This window comes from Notamacropus eugenii, chromosome 2, assembly GCF_028372415.1.
Source record: "Notamacropus eugenii isolate mMacEug1 chromosome 2, mMacEug1.pri_v2, whole genome shotgun sequence".
Lineage (NCBI taxonomy): Eukaryota > Metazoa > Chordata > Mammalia > Diprotodontia > Macropodidae > Notamacropus > Notamacropus eugenii.
In genome coordinates, this window is record NC_092873.1 from 86,943,663 (window position 1) to 86,964,838 (window position 21,176).

The window sequence follows — 21,176 nt, forward strand, 5'->3', positions numbered from 1 at the left end:
CTTTTTCCTGCTTTCTGTCTTGCTTCTAGTATTGACTGCATTGTTTTTGCTTGTGGAAAAAAATTTAAAATTTAATATAATTAAATTTGTCCATTTTATATCCCGGAATGCTCTCTATTACATATTACATAATGTATTTACATCCTATAATGCTCTCTATGTCTTGCTTAGTAATAAATTCTTACCTTCTCCAAAGATCTGACAGAGAAATTATTCCATACTTCCCTTATTTGCTTATGAAATCACCCTTTACGTCTAAATAGTATATGTCTTTTGACCTTATTTTGCTATGTAGTGGACTATACTTAGTTTCTGTCCAACTGCTTTTAAGTTTTTCCAGCATCTTTGTCAAAAATCGTAATTTCTTGTTTCAAAAGTCTGCATATTAGTGTTTTTCTCACACACAAAATTACTATGATCACCTATTACTATGTAGGTTTTGTTTGATTTATTCCACTGATCCATCACTCTTTTGACTAACCAGTACCAGATTGTTTTGATGTTTGCTACTTTGCCATACAGCTTGAGATCTAGTATGGCTAGATCTCCTCCTTTCACAATTTTTTCACACGAATTTCCTTTTCATTCTTGACCTTTTGTTCTTCCGGATGAATTTTATCACTTTGTGTAGCTTTAAAAATATTTTTGGTAGATTGATTGGTATGGTACTGAATAAGTAAACTAGTCTAGGCATAATTGTCACTTTATTTTATTGACTCATCCTACCCATGAACAAGTAATTTTTTCCCAGTTGTTTAAATCTGACTTTATTTGCATGGTATGTGTTTTGTAACCATGTTCATACAGTTCTTGGGTTTGTCTTGGCAGGTGGACTCCCAAGTATTTGATATTATCTGCCACTATTTGAAATGAGCTTTCTACTTCCATCTTTTGCTGCTGGACTTTGTTGGTAATATACAGAAATACTGATGATTTATGTAGATTTATTTTGTATTCTGTATCTTTGCTAAAGTTTTAATTATTTCAACTATAATTTTTAGTTGACTCTGTAGGATTCTCCAAGTATATAAAGACATCATCTGTAATGAGTGATGATTGTGTTTCCTCGTTGCCTCTTTTATTTCTTCAGTTTCTTTTCTTGCTTTTTGCTATAACTAGCATTTCTGTTACAACGTAAAATAATACTGTGCTAAGAATGTCCATACTTGTTTCATTCTTGATTTCATTGGGAAGGCTTCTAAGTTATCCCCATTACAGATAATACTGTTGGTTTTAGATAAATGCCGCATCATTTTTAGGAAATCTTTATTTATTCATGTGATTTTTAAAATTTTTAATAAGAATGAGTGTTGCGCTTTGTCCAAATTTTTTTGCATCTATTCAGATTATCGTAAGATTTTTCTTTTGTATTTTATATAGTCAATCATTGTCATGTTTTTCTGAATGTTAAAAGAACCCTAAATTCTTGGTATAAATCCCACATGCTTGTAGTGTATTAATAACTTTATGCCATATTTCTGTAATCTCCTTGCTGGTATTTTATTTAAAAATGTTTTCATCAATATTCACTAGGGAAATTGATCTATCCTTTTCTTTCACTGTTTTCACTCTTCCTGGTTTATGTAAGAGGGTCATACTTGTGTCACAATAGGCATTAGTTTGAATTCCTTTTTGCTCATTTTCCCACACAGTTTAGACAGCATTGTAATTAATTGTTGTTTGGCAGAATTCACTTGTGAATCCATCTGGTTCTGGGGAGTTGTTTTTTTGTTTTTTTTTTTTTTTGGAGAGGGGAAGGTAAGGCAATTGAGGTTAAGTGACTTGCCCAGGGTCACACAGCTAGGAAGTGTGTCAAGTGTTTGAGACTGGATGGTCTCAAACCATGAGGACTTAAAAACGGGGACTTAAAATTTTTTTTTTAGTCTTTTACTTTCGCCCATTTACATGGAATAATAGTTTTAACATTTGCTTCTTAAAACTTATAGGATTATTTTGATATTCTATACATACTGTGTTAATCTGGGAAATTCATATCATTTTAAAATTCAACTATTTCGCGTAGATTGTCTGATGTATTGGCAGAGAATTGGGCAAAATAGCTCCTAAGTTGCTTTAATTTTCTTTCCATTGGTGAAGAATTCGACTTTTTCATTTTTTATATTGGTGATTTGGTTTTCTTCTTTCTTTTTTTTAAAAAAATCAAATTTACCAAAGATAAATTATTTTTATTTTCCTTACCCCCCCAAAATAGGTCCTATATTTATTTCTTTAATTATTTTCTTACCTTCAATGTCATTCTTCTCTCTTTTGATTTTCATGATTTTTTATTGTGGATTTTAATTTGTTTTCTTTACAGTTTTTTTAAGTTGTATGTTCACTCCATTGCTTTTTTTCTTTCCCTGCTTGTTGATGTAAACCTTTAGAGATATAAAATTTCCCCAAAGTTCTGCTTTGACTGCATCCTTTAACTTTTAGTATGTTGTCTCATTGTCATTCTCCTTAATAAAAACGGCTGTTTTTTATAATTTTTTCTTTGACACTCTCATGCTTTTGGATTAGATCATTTAGCTTCCAGTTAATTTTTAATGAATGCTTCCATATTCCTTTATTGAATACAATATTTATTTCATTAAGATTTGAAAAGGATTTCTTTATATGTTTCTGCTTTTCTGCGTTTGGTTCTGAGGTTTTATGCCCTAATACATGGTTGCTTTTTCTGTAGATGTCATGTACTGCTGAGAAAAATGTCTATTATATTTTAGTTTTTTAACATCCTATTCACATTTTTAACTTCTCTCTTGCTTGCTTTTTCGTTAGATTTACCTAATACTGAGAGGGGAAAGCTGATATCCCCCACTGGTATAGTTTCATTGTCTATTTCTTCCCATAAGTCATTTAACTTTTCCTTGAAAAATTTGGATTCTATACAGTTTGGTGCATATATATTTATTAGTGATATGACTTGATTCTCTATAGAAGCTTTAAACAAAATATAGTTTCCTTGCTTTTCTCATTTAATTCGATCTATTTTTCCTTTTGCTTTGCCTGAGATATGATTGCTACCTCTGTTTTTAAATGTTTTTTTATTTCAGTTGAAACATAATAGATTCTGGTCTAGTCTTTTACCTTTACTCAGCATATGTGTCTCTGCTTCAAGTGTATTTTGTGTTAATAACATATTGTAGGATTCTGGTTTTTAACTCACTGTGCTCTCTTCTTTTTTATAGGGGTTTGTTCACTTATCAATGTTTAACTCTATGTCAAAGTTTGTCTCTGCCCCCATGGTGCAGAGGACACTATCTGAAACAGCACTGCTCACTTGACCTGTGTTCTGCTCTGTGACTGACCATAATTGCAGTTCCTGTCCGGGAATTCCCTCTATGGTTCCACTTTCCTTTGGCTAGGATCTCAAATGTGTACATGCTCCTCCTTGCCCTAGAACTGTGACTTTGGAATTGAGTATGAGCAATGCAGCAGAGTTCCGCACTCAGTGACAGCAAAGAGTCTCTTGCAATCTCCTTCTCACCAATTGTCCAATACCCTTATCCTCTGTAGACTGAGAGCTCTGGAAGATACTGTCATGAATACAGTTGCCACCAAGGTCTGCTGTGGGCTAGTTCTTGGTGTGGTTTGCTACTTCTGCCTTGTTCAAGGACCTAGGGCCTCATTTTCATGTGTGGCATACCCTGGATTTCCCTCTTGACCTTGAGAGAGAACTTTTCTCTCATCTTTTTAATTTTTCTTGGGCTGGAATGTTGTTTCACGCACTGCTTTTATTGGTCTTGCTGCTCCAGAATTTATTTTGAGGAATAATTTTAAAGTTGTTTTGAAAGGAATTTGGGAGAGGTTAGGTGAGTCTTTTCCTTTCCTCCATCATCTTGAATCTGCCACATCAAAGGTGCCAAATTTTTCTTCTGTATAGCTTGTTTGTGCAAAATCAGTAATCATTTTTAAAGCTACTGCTATGTGCCAGGCACTGTACTAAGCCCTGGTGATATCAAGAAAGGCAAGAAAGCAATCCTTGCCTTCAAGGATTTCAAATTCTATTGGGGGAGACAAGATGAAAAGAACGTTGTGCTAAGATGATATATGTAAGGAGGAAATTGACTGTCCAACCTGTAGTCACTGCACAGGTATCTCAGTTCCTCCATGTCCATACCTGAGGCTCTCACAGCTTCCTGATTTCCCAGTTGGGAGGGTAACAAGAGATTCTGCTTCCTTTCTAGATACAGACAAAGTTCGACTCAGGGGAGGAGAGACCCCATGCTCTGGACGAGTGGAGATCTGGCGCAATGGCACCTGGGGGACTGTATGTAGTTACTTGTGGAAACAAAGAGATGCTAATGTGGTTTGTAAGCAACTGGGCTGTGGCTCTGCTGTGGCTGCTGTCGGAGGGGTTGTGTTTGGCCCAGCAAATGGGATCATCTGGGAAAATCATGCACTATGTGAAGGGAATGAGTTTTCTTTTCTGGATTGCCCTACCATACCCATGGGGCAGGATTACTGCACTCATGAGGTGGATGCTGGTGTCATATGCTCAGGTGAGTGTGAAGGAAGTAAAATGCAGGTGTGAACTCTGAGAATAGATAATGATCTGGAAGACGTGGAGGTAGAGTTTCCATGTAAATGGAACTTTCACAAATCTGTCCTATGGTACCAAGGGAAGCTGTAATCTTCTCCTGGCATCATAGAATTTAGAACTGAAAGTAAAACTAATGGTAATGATCCCAATGTCTTTACCTTAAAAAGGAGGAAATGGAAGCCCATTGAGGTTATCTGATTGCCATAAGGTCACACAAACTGACAAGAATCATTTGCTGGGAAATTTTTGAACACAGATGCTGTGACTCAGAAGTAAAATATCTGTTCTGTCCTCCTGAGCTTTCTCCAGGCAAGTATTGTAGAGACAGTACGTAGGAGATTTGGACACCTTTCAGATCTGCTTTAATAGAATATATGGAGCAGGTCTCCTGTCCCTTTTCAGGAGCTCTCCATGATGTACAAATTCCTGGTCAGACTAGTATCTGGAGGTTTTTCTGTCTGACCCACTCTCCTGATACAAGATGGAAAAAAAATGTCTAATCCTCACTTTTTTTTATATTTTCTCTATTAGAATATGGTCTGTCATATTTTGTATATCTGCTTGGAGGAGTCTTTCATGGGGTACTCTGTGTGCTGATTCCTGTTTTTCCGTGAACTTGACTCTGCCTTCTGAGTTGTACAGTTTTGTACTAACCAATGATAATATTTAATATCATTTTTGGACTTTTAATAAGGCCCAAAGCCTGAACTAACCAATCTGACTCCTTTGGTGTGCTCCAAAAATGCCCTTTCCTGTGTCAGCAACTTCAAAGACCTGTTTATGACATGATGCATACAGCCAGAGTGGTGGAATATATTTTTATCTTAATACTCAGAGACAGAGTAAACAGACATCCTGGAACCTTACTGTCCCACTGACTCTACCTTGTCAATTGTCTTGTCTCAGCTGTGTTACAAATTATTCAACTAAGGGAAATTCTTTCTCAGTGTATAGTTAAAACACATGGAGACCATAAATCTGAGGGACACAGAGGTCTGGGAATTGTTCTAAAACACATTTAAGCCTGCTCACCCTTGTACCAGGCAGTCAGAGGTTTCCTTCTGACTCCATCATCATGTAACTACTAGCTTTAAAGGAATAAGTAATCTATACATACATGCACACACACACATACACACTCACACACACACACATATATATGTATATATATATATATATATATATATATATATACAGATGCACACACACATGCAAATAAATTAATGTGTATACATACATATACATACATACATATACACATATATTTATGAATTTGCCTATTTCGTCTCTTAAGCAAATATTTTCAGGTCGACAGGGATAAAGGTAGACAGAGAGAGAATCTCCAATTGAATGTAACAAACCCAGCAAATGGGAGTGTGCCAGTTGTGAGTAGCAATCATAAGGCTAACTGCAGAATTTGGAAGAGATCACTTGGAGCTGGTGTTTCATTCACTGTTATCAATCATTTCCTCTAGTTATTTCTAACTCCATGTTGTTACTGTTCCTCTGGGTGAAAGGACCTAATACAACTAACCTGTCTCAAGTACATTCTCAGTGAGGCTGGTGACCTGCACAGCCTTCCCTCACTCAAAAAAAAGAGTCAAGTACAAGTCATGTCATTTCTCTGATGGCATGTCTTCTTTGGCAACGAAGGACGAACACACACATTCTCAGTGTATCACAGAGAGATGAATCTTGTGGCTCCTGCTCTAAGCACATTATTTTCTGATTATAAAGAAAACAGAAGCTTTTCTGATCCCTACTAAAGATTTTTTTTCTGGCCACTAAAACATCTGTCCTTATCATAGTCCACCACCAAAGCCACGAAGTTTCTGCTCATAATCATATCCACAAAAATCTTTGTAGCAAATGTAGCAGAGTCAAGTGTCAAAGTATTGTAGGCTTGTTTCAGACTCACAGACTGAGGAGAATAGTTTGTACAGAGTAGGACTATCAGATCATAAAATAGATTCAATTGCAGAAGTGATTACTTCTTTTCCAAGTCAGAACAAATGTCACCTGTTTTCCTCTTTTTTTCTCTCACTCTCCATCTCTTTTTGTCTCTTTCCTCATTCTCCTTCTCCTTCCCTTTCTCTCTGTGTCTGTCCATGTCTGTCTCTATATTTCCCTGTATCTCTGTTGCTATCTCTCTCTGTCTTTCTCTGTCTCTGTCCCTCTCTTTGTTTCTCTCTGACTGTGTTTCTGTCGCTCTGACAGAATCATGATGCCCTAGCCCCACAATTCACAAATCTACAAAAGTTTATTAAACTTCAATGTGCTTGCTGTTGTATTTCAAACAAGTACTTTTCTCATCTTTCTCCCTGATTTCTTACAGTGATGATGGGCCCTCATGATTAAAGGAGGGTGTGTATGTTCAAATATCTTTATTTCTTAGCACCTGAGTTCTAATTCTCAAACATTCCAGAAGTAGTGGTAAATTAATCATGGAAAAATACAAACTATACTTGAAATATACGGTGCAGAAATATAGAAACAACCTTGGACATTTCATAAATCCTTTCATGAATACCCCAAGACAATTGACACATAGGCTAATTCAGCATGTTTTATCTGAATAAAAGGAAGAAAAAAGGAACACAGTCCTAGAAAACTGAAAATAAATCCAATTTAGAGTAATCAGGTTCTTGGGGAAGAAGAGATGGTTGCTTCTCTAATGCTGAGATATCGTATGGGTCTATTTGTCTTCCTTGACTGAGAGGCATCTATCTCCTCTGCTGTTTCCACATGTCTCTCCCTTGTCTAAAAGAGAAGCAAGATTGTATTTCTTTACATATGTGAGACACAGTCTCCCCAAGAGTACCAGGAATTAAACACATTCAGTTTTATTTCAGGTTTAATCAGAGTCAAAGTGCTTCCAAGGTCTTAATTGTTCTGTGCTCAATTAAGGAAAGTTCTTCAACTTCTTCTCCCTTGCGCATATGCAAAACAGAATCTCACATAATTAATTGTGTCTCTTTCCTCCTCAGAGAAATTTTGGCATTCAGGGCCACTCACTGGTGTTCTTTCTTGTCTTTCCAGGATTTGTGAAGCTGGTTGCAGGAGACGGGCCTTGTAATGGGAGGGTAGAAGTCAATTCTGGAACACAGCAGAGCACAGTCTGTGATGGGAATTTCACTCTCTCTACTGCCAAAGTCATCTGTGCTGAGTTAGAATGTGGGACTGCAGTTTCCATCATGAAAGGAGCTCACTTTGGAAAAGGCAATGGAACTATCTGGGATAAAGAATTCCAGTGTAATGGAAGTGAACCATTTCTGACACAGTGCCCCACAGTACCAATTCCAGGGGGAAAATGCAGTCACAGCATGGATGTTGGAGTCATTTGTTCAAGTAAAACATACACAATATATTTATCCTGCTCCCACATTGTACTTGACACTGAGATTAGAAAGTTGCATTGACTTTTTTAAAGCCCTTTCTTCTTCTCCCCAGGGTACACTGACTTTCGTCTGAAGGATGGAAGGTCCAATTGTGAAGGGAGAGTGGAGATCCAAGTTTTGGGGACCTGGAGAAGTCTCTGTGACTCTCACTGGGATCTGGCAGATGCCAATGTTCTCTGCCATCAGCTCCACTGTGGTGTTGCCATGAAGCCTCCAGAAGATGCACATTTTGGCAAAGGAAGTGTCCAGATCATAGGAGATACATTTTATTGCACAGGGATTGAGTCTCATTTATGGGATTGTTCTGTTACTGTTCTGGGGACTTCTCCATGTTCCAAAGGAAAAGTTGCCTCTGTGGTCTGCTCAGGTTAGTGAAGGGAAATTTATAATTTGTATTCCAAGCATATCTCTAGGTGATGGATCAGTGAAAGAACTGATATGTGCAGGAAGGAAAAGGATGCAAGTGTCTACTCATACCACTAATAAGGTGACCCTTTTCATTATCGAGAGGAGTGCCATGGCATCTTTTTTTCTGATGGCAAATATGAAGAATCCTAACCACATTGTTGTGAATTATGTATGAATTTGTACATATTTACTTTATATATGTTATTCATTTATGAATTTCCTTTGAGAATTCCCAGGCAGCGAAGATGTATTGTGATCCATCAAGAACTTCAGAGAAAAGTAGACTTATAACTTTTGTTAATCTGTAGTACTAATAGTGAAACGGGATGTAGTAGCTCTGGACATTGGTAGGAAGGACTAAAAATAAACAAACTTAGACAGGAAGGACCAGCAAATATCTAAATTCATATGATATGTTTTTACCCAGAGCAAGATGGTAAGATCATGCAGTAAGGACAGACTAGATTAAAGGAGATCAAAGTTACTCAGATACAATCCAATATTAGGCAGACTATGTCACAATCATCTAAGAATAAAATTCCAGGACTTTGTTCCTTGAAAATTGGCACCCTTGTCTCAAAGGGAAATTTGCAAAAGATCTTCTCATTGGTGGAAATTGCTTTCATGAGGGTCAGAGTTGGTGAAAGTTGCAGAAAAGAGAGATTCTGGTGTGCAAGAAAGAGATACTGAGAAAGAAGACCAGGTTCTCTCTTCTCTCCAGTTCTCACTAACTTTATCTCATGAATTTCCACTAATGAAGAGATTCTTATGCAAATAGATCCTTGAGTCAAAGATTACACAACTTCATCTTCTTTGCATATTTATTAGAGAAACTAGGAGTGTATTAGGGAAAAATCTTCTCATCAGACATACAAATAGGTCAGCGTCCAGAGTAAAAGGTCAAGTCAGGATTCAAGGTAAAGAATTTATCCATTAGTTCAGTGCAGATCAGCCAGAGACTGGGGAGAAAGCTTAAGGGAAGTGATAGTGAGGTCTAAGAATGATGAAATAACTGAGGTAACAAAGGTTTTAGCTCCTAAGCTTATCAGTTTATTAAGCAATACATGCCAATTGCTAAACAAATCAAGATCAATGATGTTTCTCAGGTTGCACTAAATATACAGGGGAGACACATTTTTACTCATTAAGAACAATTATTTAAATAAGACCAATTAATTAAATTAAATAATTAATACATTTAGATACTAAATTTTGTTATCCGATTTCTAATTAGAGGAAAGATTAGGGGTTTTCCAAGTTGGGAAGGGAAAACCAATAGGTGAAATACCCAGAAATCCAAAAAAGACGTGTCCTACTATCCCCAACGTGTCTTCGTTAAATTAAAAAAAAAAAAACCTAGCAACAGTAACTATTGAACAGTACTGGCCCAATTTTCAGATTCAATATACGGGTTGCTTTTGAGAAAACTCCTTGCATCAATCTTTGGATCTGACTGGATTCCTAGTCAGTATAACCTAAGATGTAACGTAAGTACGAAGTAAAGGTGGTCCAGGTCCCAGCCATGCAGGATGAGGTTGAAAAGATGCAATAATGTTTTCTACCAATTCCCACCACTGAAGAACATTTTGTTACAAGAAAATAATTGGACTAGACCCAAAAGTGGATAGAAAAAGAATTGTTAGCTCCAGAACTGAATCACAAGTTGAAGTCCAAGTGGTTCACTCAGTTCCACTACCATGTGTTATTTTATCCCCTCAGTAGGAAAGTCCCAGAGAGCAGGTGAGAAATTTAGAAACAGTTTAGAGTTAGAGAATGCCTCTTTCAGTTTACCTACATTAGCATTCTCTTGGGACTTCATTTCTAGTGGTGTGTAAAAGAGGAGAGTTTCTGCTTTTATGTTTTCCTTTTCCTCAGCTGCTTAGGAAAAGCAGTCTACTAGCACTTATTAAGTGACTACTATTTGAAAACCTTCACATTTTCTCTCTATAGCAGGGGGAAGCTGGATTTCTTATCTAACTAGTTCAAGAGAGATATTTGTCCCTCTAGAGCAGAGATTCTGGACTGTCTTTGCTAAATAGTCTTCTTTGGTATAATTGTGCAATTGTTTCTGAGAATATTGTTTTTAACTGATCTCCCCTCCCAATTAATATCAGGAAAATCAGAATTTTGACTGACCTTGATAATGACCCACAGATTAACAACATTTAAGGGAGCAGATTAAAATAATTCTAGCCTGATATCCCTTCTTCCTGAGCAGAGTAGAATGGTATTTGTCCCCACCTTCCTGCTTCCCCTGCTGATGGGAATTAAAGTCTCCCTTGGAGAAGGGAAATGGTAAAAGTAGGTAGAGGGGTAGCTAGGTTGGTCAGTGAATAGAGTACAGGGCCAGGAATCAGAAAGATCTGAGTTCAAATTTGACCCCAGACTAATTGCGTATCTTTGGTAAGTCATTCAACTTTATTTGCAAAGCCTGAAATGGGGTCAGCAAGAGTTGAACACAAGTGAAATAACTGAACTATAAGAGGAGGAGAGGAGAGCTAGAGATGTCTATTCTTTTTCCCTTTGAGCCACACAATGACACGCCACGCCACATATGAGAGGGACAGCCTTTGTTCACATGAGGTCGCACCACACAGAGGCCTCTTCACACACAGGATCTTGTTACAGGTGGGGCCATCCTTACACAAATAAGAGACCCAGCATATTGAAGTATAGCTATGAATATAATTTCTAAATATATTTTATTTTTCATGATTACATGTAAAGACAATTTTAACACTAATTTAAAAACATTTATTTTCATATTTTCTCCCTTTCTACCTCCCTCAATTGCCCCCACCCTAAATCTTGTTTTCAATATATTTTAAAACAAGTTCATGTACTCCAAGTAAAAATTTCCTGTTGTAGTATTTCAGCATAGTGTAGTGGCTGATACATGGTAGGAGGAAGCTACCCAATACCGTTCATAGATACTAGACCTAGCAGAGGGGGAGGGAAGTTGGAGGAAATATGATCAGCTACAAGTGCTACAATCTTTCCCTTTGAAGGTTTTCTTTATGGAAGGTCACATACTTTTTGGGCACTCTGTATATGGAGGCTATGTTTGGAACTTTGGGAGTGGAACTACTGAACTGTCAATGAGAACAATTCTGTTTGACTTGGTAGAGGCAAAACATGTCTTGTTAGACTGAGAAATTCCTTTGTCTCTCCTTCACAACCTGTCTTGTCAGCAATTTGCTGACCCTCTCCTATCATCTGGTGTGTTTCCTCAAGGCACAGATTTACTTTACTTATTGCCTCCCAGCTTAGAACTTTTAGCTCTACATTTGAGCTGTGTTTGCTTTTTGCAGGAAACCAGACACAGGATCTCACATTCAATAATTCACAGTCTGACCGGGAAAAGACACCTGTCCTATTTTCAGGTAAGAAAGGAAGTTGTAGAATCTGAGGAAACCCTTCTCTTTCCTTGGGAAAACAATCAATTTGAATTTCTCCCTGTAGAAAATGGACAGCTTCGTCTGTTGAATGGAAGAGGGCCTTGCTCTGGAAGAGTTGAAGTCTATTACAATGGAACCTGGGGCACCATCTGTGATGATTCTTGGGACCTGAGAGATGCCCACGTGGTGTGCAGGCAGCTGGGCTGTGGAGTGGCTCTCGAAGCCATGGTCTCTGCTCACTTTGGACAAGGCTCAGGGCCCATCTGGCTAGATGAGCTTATCTGCTCTGGAAATGAATCCCATCTAGGGGATTGCCCTTCCCTCCACTGGGGTCAGCATGACTGCAGACACAAAGATGATGCAGGAGTTCTCTGCTCAGGTCTGGTTTATACACACCCACTAACACTGAGGGACTTGTGGGAGCACTGAGGAGGTGGGGTTTGGAGACCCGAGAGAAAAGGAACTGATTCAGAGAGGGAGGACCCAAGCAGAGCTCTGCCTAGAGTTCATTATCAGGGCCAGGCCTCCTATCTGAAGGGTGATTTTATTCAACTAATACAATTGTATAGATGGGTCTACTCCTTTGTGTGTGTGCATTACTGCTTTATGTGTGTGTATGTATAAATATATATGTATGTATAACAAATACATATGTGTGTGTGTGTATGTGTGTGTGTATGTGCACTCCTAATAACTATATTCCTAGTAGAGTGCTATTCACAGAGTACATATACAATATGTGCCTACTAATTTGCTTTACTTTGGCAGTTCAAACATTCACATTGATTTTGAAACTGTGAAACTTATTAGTGAAATCACAGTGGAAGCATTCCCTTCGTTCTCAGTGGTGGAGGTAAAACAGAGAGAAATGATTAAAAATATAGAGTAAGTAAAACTGCAAAAAGAAGGTCTGAGATCTGAGTCTTCCCAGTGGAGACTTTCCAGCAGAGCCAGAGAAACTAATACAATTTCCAGAGGGAAGAGACCCAGAGAATAGTGTATCAAATGTCCCCTCTGTTTGTGCCATACTTTCCTTTCCATTTACAGAATTCCTGGATCTCAGATTGGTGAGTGAAGACCGTAAGTGCTCTGGCTGGCTAGAAATTTTCTACAACGGAACATGGGGTAGTGTTTGCTCCAACTCCATGGATGACAATACCTTATCAGTGATTTGCAGACACCTGGGTTGCGGTACAGAGGGGCATATTGAAACACTGTCCAGACCCCTCAAAAGTTTGAAGGCCAGGTGGATTGACAAAATCACCTGCAAAGGCCAAGAATCTTTCCTCTGGCATTGTCCTTCTCAATCTTGGGACCAGAAATCTTGCCAGCAGGGAGACGAAGCCATTATCACGTGTGAAGGTACCTACGTCTGTCTCTTCTGTTTGTCTCCTTCTTAATGGGATTTTTTTTGTCCAAGTGTATTCAGTCTGTGGAGAAGATATAAATCCCAATTTATTTTAATCCATCCAAGGAAACAGTGGAAGAGACCTAGTTGGTAGTAGTGATGGGAAAAAGACTTCTAATTTTTTATTTTCTCTTATCAAAACCTTAACGTGAATGAGTTCTGAGACTGTCTTTCCTCCACATTTCCTGTCCTAAAAGTAGATTAAATCTTCCCTCAAACAATCTAACCTCTCAGTTCTTCACTATATTCATTTCCAAAGGGCACTGTCCTACTCAGAGACACAGAATGATGGTCATACTCTTAATCTTGCTATCACCTGCAGTTATATGTTTGTATAAGTTGCATTTATATGTTTGTGAACTCTGACATTCCTTTATCTGATCATAGTCGATGGCCATTACACCTCTCCTCCTGTCTTGCAGTCCCCTAGCTCTCTCAGCATGACCTTCGTTCCTCAGTTTTTCCCAGGGTCCTGATTCTTGCATTGGTCCAATTCTCCTCCTTGATTCTTTAGTGAACTGGGTCATTTCTCTTTCTGTCCTCTTCTACTGAGTCTCTCGCCCCTTTTACTGTGTCCAAACTTGCCCTCCCAAAACTCATTCTTTGTTTATTCCCACCATCCATTGCCTTTGCTCCTGCTCTGAAAAACCTGAATGAAGTTGGAGAAAATCATGAAATCATGCCAACTGAATTTATCACAGTGTTTTACCTAATCTTAACAGGGCCCTCACTGCAGCAAGTGAAACCTTTTATGCCTCCCTAATTAATTCACTAGCCCGCTCTCCAGACTGGCTGTTCCATACTTTTTCATCCCTCATCAAATCTTGTCTCCCATTTTCTCTCATCTTTGTGTCATGTTACAGTGAAAAAATCGAAGCCATCCCTCAAGTTCTCCCTATTCTTCCCTTCACACATCGTATCACCCAGATACTTTCTGTTACTATCTCTTCCTTCACCCTGTCTCACCCAAAGATAAGACCCTTCTTCTTGCTGAAGCAATTCCTTGCTACTCACAACTCGCCTACCACATAAAACATAACCTTTTCTCCAATCTTAAAAAAAAATCCTCACTTAATACACTCATTCCTACTAGCTTCCATTGTATATTTTCCCTCTCTATGGTGAATGAAATCCTTGTGAAGACTATCTGCAATAGGTGGAGATTGTCAATGATTTCTTGTCAAATCTAATGGACTTCTCTCAGTTCTCATACATTACAGTCTCTCTGCAGTTGTTGACACTCTTGATATTCTCCCTAGGATTTCATGACACTGCTGTTTCCTGGTTCTCCTCTTACCTGCCCAACATCTCCCCCTCAATCTCCTTACGTCACCTCCATTAATCCTTGATGCTCCTCCAAGGGTATGTGCTGGGCTCTCTTCACACTCAATATTATCTCACTTAATGATCTTATCAGCTCTAATGATGTTATCAGCTCCACAGGGTTAAAGTATCACCTCTATGTAGATGATTCTCAGATCTATCTATCTAACCTTCATTCTGTCCTCACCTCCTTTCTCACATCTTCTATTGGACACCTTGACCTAAATCTTCTGCAGACATCTTAAACTTAATAGGTCCAAAACTGAATATATTTCTTCCTAAACCTTCCCATCATTTTAGCTTTCTTGTTACTGTGGAGGACACTGCCATCCTCCTAGTCACGTTGTCCTAAATGGCATCCTCAATTCTTCTCTCTCTCTTTTGCCCTGAAACAGGAAATATTGAAAGTCTTGTTGATGCTCCTTTTGTGACATCTCCTATCCACACCCATTTTTCTTTGTGACACTGCTGCCAAGCTAGTCGAGACCCACTCTGGGTGCTTGGAAGAACCTTCAGTTTGGTCATTCTGTCTCTCTTCCTTCCAGTCCATCCTCCACTCACTTGTTACATTCACCTTCCTAAAGAGCAAGTCTGACTGTGTCATCACACCACTCCCAAACAATAACTTTAGGGACTTCTTTTACGTCTGCGATACAATATCACATCCTCTCATTTTAAGCCCTTCCTATCCTGATCCTCTCCTCCATTTTTGATGTGATAACACTTTGTTTCCCATTCTGTATTCTTCATTTCAGTGACATCAGTCTCTTCGGTTCTTTGTGCAAGACAGTCTATCTCCTGACTATCCATTTTCACTGTTTCTCCCCATTTCTGCAATTCTCTCCTTCCTCATCCTCTTGGCTTCTCTGGTTTCATTTGGTGTTGTTGCTGTTGTTTTTCAATCATTTCATTCATATCTAATTGCTCCTGATCCTATTTGGAGATTTCTTTTCAATATATTTTTGCCATTTCTACAGCTCATTTTACAGATAAGGACACTGAGGCAAACAGGAATCAGTGTGTGGCTCAGGGTCACACAGCTCGTGTTTGAGGTGAGATTTGAACTCAGGAAGATGACCCAGAACTCTATCCACTGTATCTTTAGCTTCTTCATACAGGTCCCAGTTAGAGTCCTACCTTTCATACAGAAACCTCTTATTACTCCCCATTGATACTAGTGCTGTCCCTCTATTGGAGTCAGCTAGGTGGTGCAGTGGATAGAGCACCAGTGTAGGAGTCAGGAGGACCTGAGTTCAAATCTCACCTCAGACACTTGACACTCAATAGCTGTGTGACCTTGGGCAAGTCACTTAACCCCAATTGTCTCATCCTGTGTCATCTCCAGTCATCCTGATGAGTATCTGGTCACTGGATTCAGAGGACTGTGAAGGAGAAATGAGGCTGGTGACCTGCACAGTCCTTCCTCACTCAAAACAAAGTCAAGTGCAAGTCATGTCATTATTTCTCTGATGGCATGGTTTTCTTCAGCAACGAAGGGTGAACACACACATAGTTCCTCTATTGATTTTCTCCAATTTCTCCTATATATATATCATGTTTACACAAAGCTCTTTTCACATTGGCTCCTCCAATTAGTCTTTGAGCATCTTGAAGGCAGAAACCATTTTTGACTTTTCTTTGCGTGAACAGGGCTTAGTACAGTGCCTGGCATATAGTAGTTGCTTAAGAAAATGGTTATTCACTTGTTCCCTTAGACTTTTACTCTCCTTAAACCCTCAACTGCACATGTAGAACAGACAACTAAGCAACCTGCTTCTCTAAGCAGTTTGATGAGATCTGACTGAAATTCATTTGCCTCCCATCCCGTAGTCTTCAAAATTTCTTGGCAACGTCACTTACTTTTCTTCTTTCCATCCTATTACAAAATAAAGGACATCGCTATTCACCACTGTGATTGCTCACTGTCTCTTCATCTTTTCTCAGCACTGCCTCATCTAGCAGGCAGCCTCCCTTTGCCTCAGAGTTCTTCACTCTCTCTCCCTGGGCTATTTTGATCCTTTCTTTATAGAATCTCCAGTTTATGTTCACATCCCTCCTCTCTAATTACACTCTCCACTCCCTAAAGGCAGGCCTTGTATGCTTTTTATTTATGTATGTATTTTGACTTATTTGGTAGCTTGTAGTATGAATTCAACAAACCATTGAATGTCATAAAGATGAAGATGGTGCTATTGTGTATTTTGGGACTAAATTAAGGGATCTTTGTGCATCCTGCCATGAAACAGCAAAATGTAGGGCCCAAATGATATTGCAGGATAATTATTAACCCAGACTTTTCCAATGTCTTTTCTTGGCAGGAAAGAAGGACACTGACTGCCCAACCTCTGGTCCCTGCACAGGTATCTCATCTCAGTTCCTCTCTCTCTATACCTGGGGCTCTCAGAGGTTGTTCATGTACTAGCAGGGAGTTTAGCAGGAAATTCTTCTTCCTTTCCAGACAAAGACAAACTCCAGCTCAGGGGAGGAGGGAACCCATGCTCTGGACGAGTGGAGATCTGGCGCAATGGCACCTGGGGGACAGTATGTAATTACATATGGCATGAAACAGCAGCTAATGTGGTTTGTAAGCAGCTGGGCTGTGGCTCTGCTGTGGCTGCTGTTAGAGGGGCTCAATTTGGCCCAGCAAATGGGATCATCTGGATGAATCATGCACTATGCGTAAGGAATGAGTTTTCTTTTTTGGATTGCCCTACAGTATCCATGGGGCAGGATGACTGTACTCATGAGGTGGATGCTGCTGTCATATGCTCAGGTGAGTGTGAAGGACATAAAATGGGAGTGGGAGCTCTGAGAATAGATATTGATCTGGAAAACATGGGGCTAGAGTCTGCATGTAAATAGAACTTCCACAAATATGTCCTGTGATACCAAGGGGAGCTGTAATCTGATCCTGGGGTCATAGAATTTAGAACTGAAAGTAAAATGGATGGCCATCATCCCAACGTCTTTACCTTACAGAGGAGGAAATAGAAGCCCAGTAAAGTTATCTGACTGCCACAAGGTCACACAGATTAACAAGAATCATTTGCTGGGAAATTTTTGAACACAGATGCTGTGACTCATAACTAAAATATCTGTTCTGTCTTCCTAAGTTTTCCCCAGACAGGTATTGTGGAGACAGTATGTAGGAGCTTTGGTCACCTTTCTGATCTCCTTTAATAGAGTATTTGGGGCATATATCCCATCCCTTTTCGGGAGCTCTCCATGATGTAGAAATTCCTGGCCAGACTAATATCTGGAGATTTTTCTGTCTGTCCCACTCTCCTGACCTAAGATGCAAAAAAAAGTTTCATTCTCACTTTTTCTTAGATTTGCTCTATCAGAATAAAATCTGTCACATTTTGTATATCTGCCTGAAGGTGTTTTTCAAAGGGTATTCTGTGTGCAAATTCCTGTTCCGTAAACTTGATTCTACCTTCTGAGTTTGCTGTTGTTCCATGACCTTGACTCTAAATCTCAGTTGTACAGTTTTATACTAAGGAATGATAATATTTATTATGATTTTTGGTCTTCTAATAAGGTCCAAAGCCTGAAGTAACCAATCACACCCTTTGGTTTACTCTAAAAATGTCCTTTCCTGTGTCAGTAACTTCAAAGACTTTTTTTATGACATAATGCCTATAACAAGAGTGGTGGAATTTTTTTTTGTCTTAATATGTAGAGACAGAGGAAAGAGACATTCAGGGATCTTAATTTCCATCTCACTCTACTTTGTCAATTGTCCTGTATCAACTGTTTTACAACCTATTCAACTAAGGAAAATGCTTTCTCATGGTATAGTTAAAACACAAGGGGACCATAGACCTGAGGCACACAGAGACCTTGGGATTGTTATAGAACATATTTAGGCCTGAACACCCTTGTACCAGGCAGTGAGAGGTTTCCTTCTGACTCCATCATGTAACTGCTAGGTTTAAGGGAATAAAAAATGGAAATTTTATATATATATATATATATATATATATATATATACACATATATATATGTATATATTTACATATTATATATGTAAATATATACATATATTTGCATATTATATGTATACATATATGCACAAACGAACACATGCATGTAAATAAATAAATGTATATACATATATTTGTGTGTGTGTTTCCCTGTTTTTCTTTTAAGCAAATATTTTCACATCAAAAAGGACAAAGGTAGACAGAGGGAGATAGAGTCTCCATTCTCAAGCAAACAAGTCTAGCATATGGGAAAATGCCAGTTGTGAGTAGCAGTCATAAGACTAACTTCAGAAGCTGGAAGAGATATTTTGGAGCTGGTGTTTCATTCACTGTTATCAATCCTTTCCTCTAGTTATTTCTATGTCCACGTTGCTACTAATCCTGTGGGTGAAGGGACCTAATACAACTAACCTGCATCAACTACATTCTCAGTGTAGCCCAGGGAGATTGATCTTGGGGCTCCTGCTTTAAGTACATAATTTTCTGATTATAAAGAAAATGGAAGCTTTTCTGATCCCTGGCAAAGATGGTTTTCTGGCAACCAACAATATCTACTCTTTCCTTACCATAGTCCACCACCAAAGCCACAAAGTTTCTGCTCATAATCATATCCACAAGAATCTCTTCAGCAAATGTAACAGTTGCTAGAGTCAAGTGTCAAAGTATTGTGGGTTGTTTGAGACTCAGAGACTGAGGAGAATAGATTGTACAGAGTAGGACTATCAAATCATAAAATAGATTCAATGGCAGAAGTGATTACTTCATTCCCAAGTCAGCTATAATGTCAGCTGTTTTCCTCTTTTTTCTCTCATGCTCTATCTCTTTTTATCTCTTTACTATTTCTCCCTCTCCCTCTCCTTCCCTTTCCCTCCCTCTATGTCTCTTTCTGTGTCTGTGTTCATGTCTGTCTCTACCTCTCCCTGTCTATGTTTATCTATCTTTCTCTGTCTCTGTCCCTCTCTTTGTCTCTCTCTGACTGTCTCTGTCTCTCTGACAGATTTAGGATGGCCTAGCCCCACAATTCACAAAGCTACATGAGTTTATTAAACTATTCAACTTCAGTGTACTTGCTGTTGTGTTTCAGAAAAGTTCTTTTCTCTTCTTCCTCCCTGATTTCTTACTGTGATAAGGGGCCCTCACAATTAAAGGAGTGAATGTTTTATAATATCCTTATTTCTTAGCACCTGAGTCCTAATTCTCAAACACTTCAGAAGTAGTAGGAAATTAACCATTGAAAAATATGGAAACTGTATTTGAAATATGGGGTACAGAAATACAGACACAACCTTGGACATTTCACAAACTGTTTCATGAATATCACAAGACAGCTAATTCAGTGTGTTTTGTCTGAATAAAAGGAAGAAAAAAGGAACATAGTCCCAGAAAATTTAAAATAAATTCCGTTCATAGTAACCATGTTCTTGGGGCAGAAGAGATGGTTACTTCTCTAATCGTGAGATATCATATGGGTCGATTACTCCTCCTTGGCTGGAAGGCATCCATACATGCTGTTTCTACATATCTCTCCCCTGCTGAAAAGAGTAGCAAGGTTGCATTTCCTTACATATGTGAGACATGCTCTCCCAAAGAGTACCAGGAGTTAAGTACATTCAGTTTGATTTCAGGTTTAATTATAGTCAAAACACTTCCAAGGGATTAATTGTTCTGTGCTCAGTTAAGTTAACTTCTTCAGCTTCCTTTCACTTGGGAACATGTGAGACAAAAATCTCACATAATTAAATGTGTCCCTTTCTTTCTGAGAGAATTCTTGACATTCAGGGCCACTCACTGGTATTCTTTCTTGTCTTTCCAGGATTTGTGAAGCTGGTTGCAGGAGATGGACCTTGTAATGGGAGGGTAGAAGTCAACTCTGGAACACAGCAGAGCACAGTCTGTGATTGGAATTTCACACTTTCTACTGCCAAAGTCATCTGTGCTGAGTTAGAATGTGGAACTGCAGTCTCAATAGTGAAAAGTGCGCACTTTGGAAAAGGAAATGGACTCATCTGGGATAAAGAATTCCAGTGTAATGGAAGTGAAGCACTTCTGTCACAGTGTCCCACAGTAGCACTTCCGCAAGGAAAATGCAGTCACAGCATGGATGTTGGAGTCATTTGTTCAAGTACAACTTACACAATACTTTTACTCTGCTCCCACATCGTACTTGACACTTAGATTAGAAAGTTGCAGTGACTTTTCTAAAAGCTTGTCTTCTTCTCCCAGGGTACACAGACTTTCGTCTAATGAATGGAAGCTCCAATTGTGAAGGGAGAGTGGAGATCCAAGTTCTGGGGACCTGGAGAACTCTCTGTGATTCCCACTGGGACCTGGCAGATGCCAACGTTCTCTGCCATCAGCTTCACTGTGGTGCTGCCATGAAACCTCCAGAAGATGTACATTTTGGCAAAGGAAGTGACCAGATCATAGGGGACACATTTTATTGCACAGGAATTGAGTCTCATTTATGGGATTGCTCTGTTACTATTCTGGGGACTTCTCCATGTTCCAAAGGAAAAGTTGCCTCTGTGGTCTGCTCAGGTCAGCGAAAGTAAATTTATAATCTGTACTCCAAGCTTATCTCTAGGTGATGGACCAGTGAAAGCATTCATATGTGTAGGAAGAAAAAAAATAGAAGTGTCTGTACACATCAGCAATCTGGTGATCTTTTTCAGTATTCAGAGGAGTATCATGGCATCTTTTTCTTGTAGTAAA

General features: G+C 38.8%; 2 protein-coding genes across 2 annotated transcripts; both read left to right on the plus strand.

Annotated features, from left to right (window-relative positions):
- Nucleotides 1-4,450: 4,450 nt before the first annotated feature.
- On the plus strand, nt 4,451-8,313 carry LOC140522735 (scavenger receptor cysteine-rich type 1 protein M130-like). Its single transcript, XM_072638034.1, has 3 exons — nt 4,451-4,502; nt 7,583-7,891; nt 7,994-8,313. The coding sequence occupies exons 1-3, from the start codon at nt 4,451-4,453 to the stop codon at nt 8,311-8,313; spliced, it is 681 nt and encodes a 226-aa protein (XP_072494135.1).
- Nucleotides 8,314-10,046: 1,733 nt separating this feature from the next.
- Nucleotides 10,047-21,016, plus strand: LOC140522736 (antigen WC1.1-like). The gene is made up of 8 exons (XM_072638035.1): nt 10,047-10,089; nt 11,661-11,732; nt 11,812-12,126; nt 12,795-13,109; nt 16,797-16,838; nt 16,937-17,251; nt 20,278-20,586; nt 20,688-21,016. The coding sequence occupies exons 1-8, from the start codon at nt 10,047-10,049 to the stop codon at nt 21,014-21,016; spliced, it is 1,740 nt and encodes a 579-aa protein (XP_072494136.1).
- The last annotated feature ends 160 nt before the right edge of the window (nt 21,017-21,176 follow it).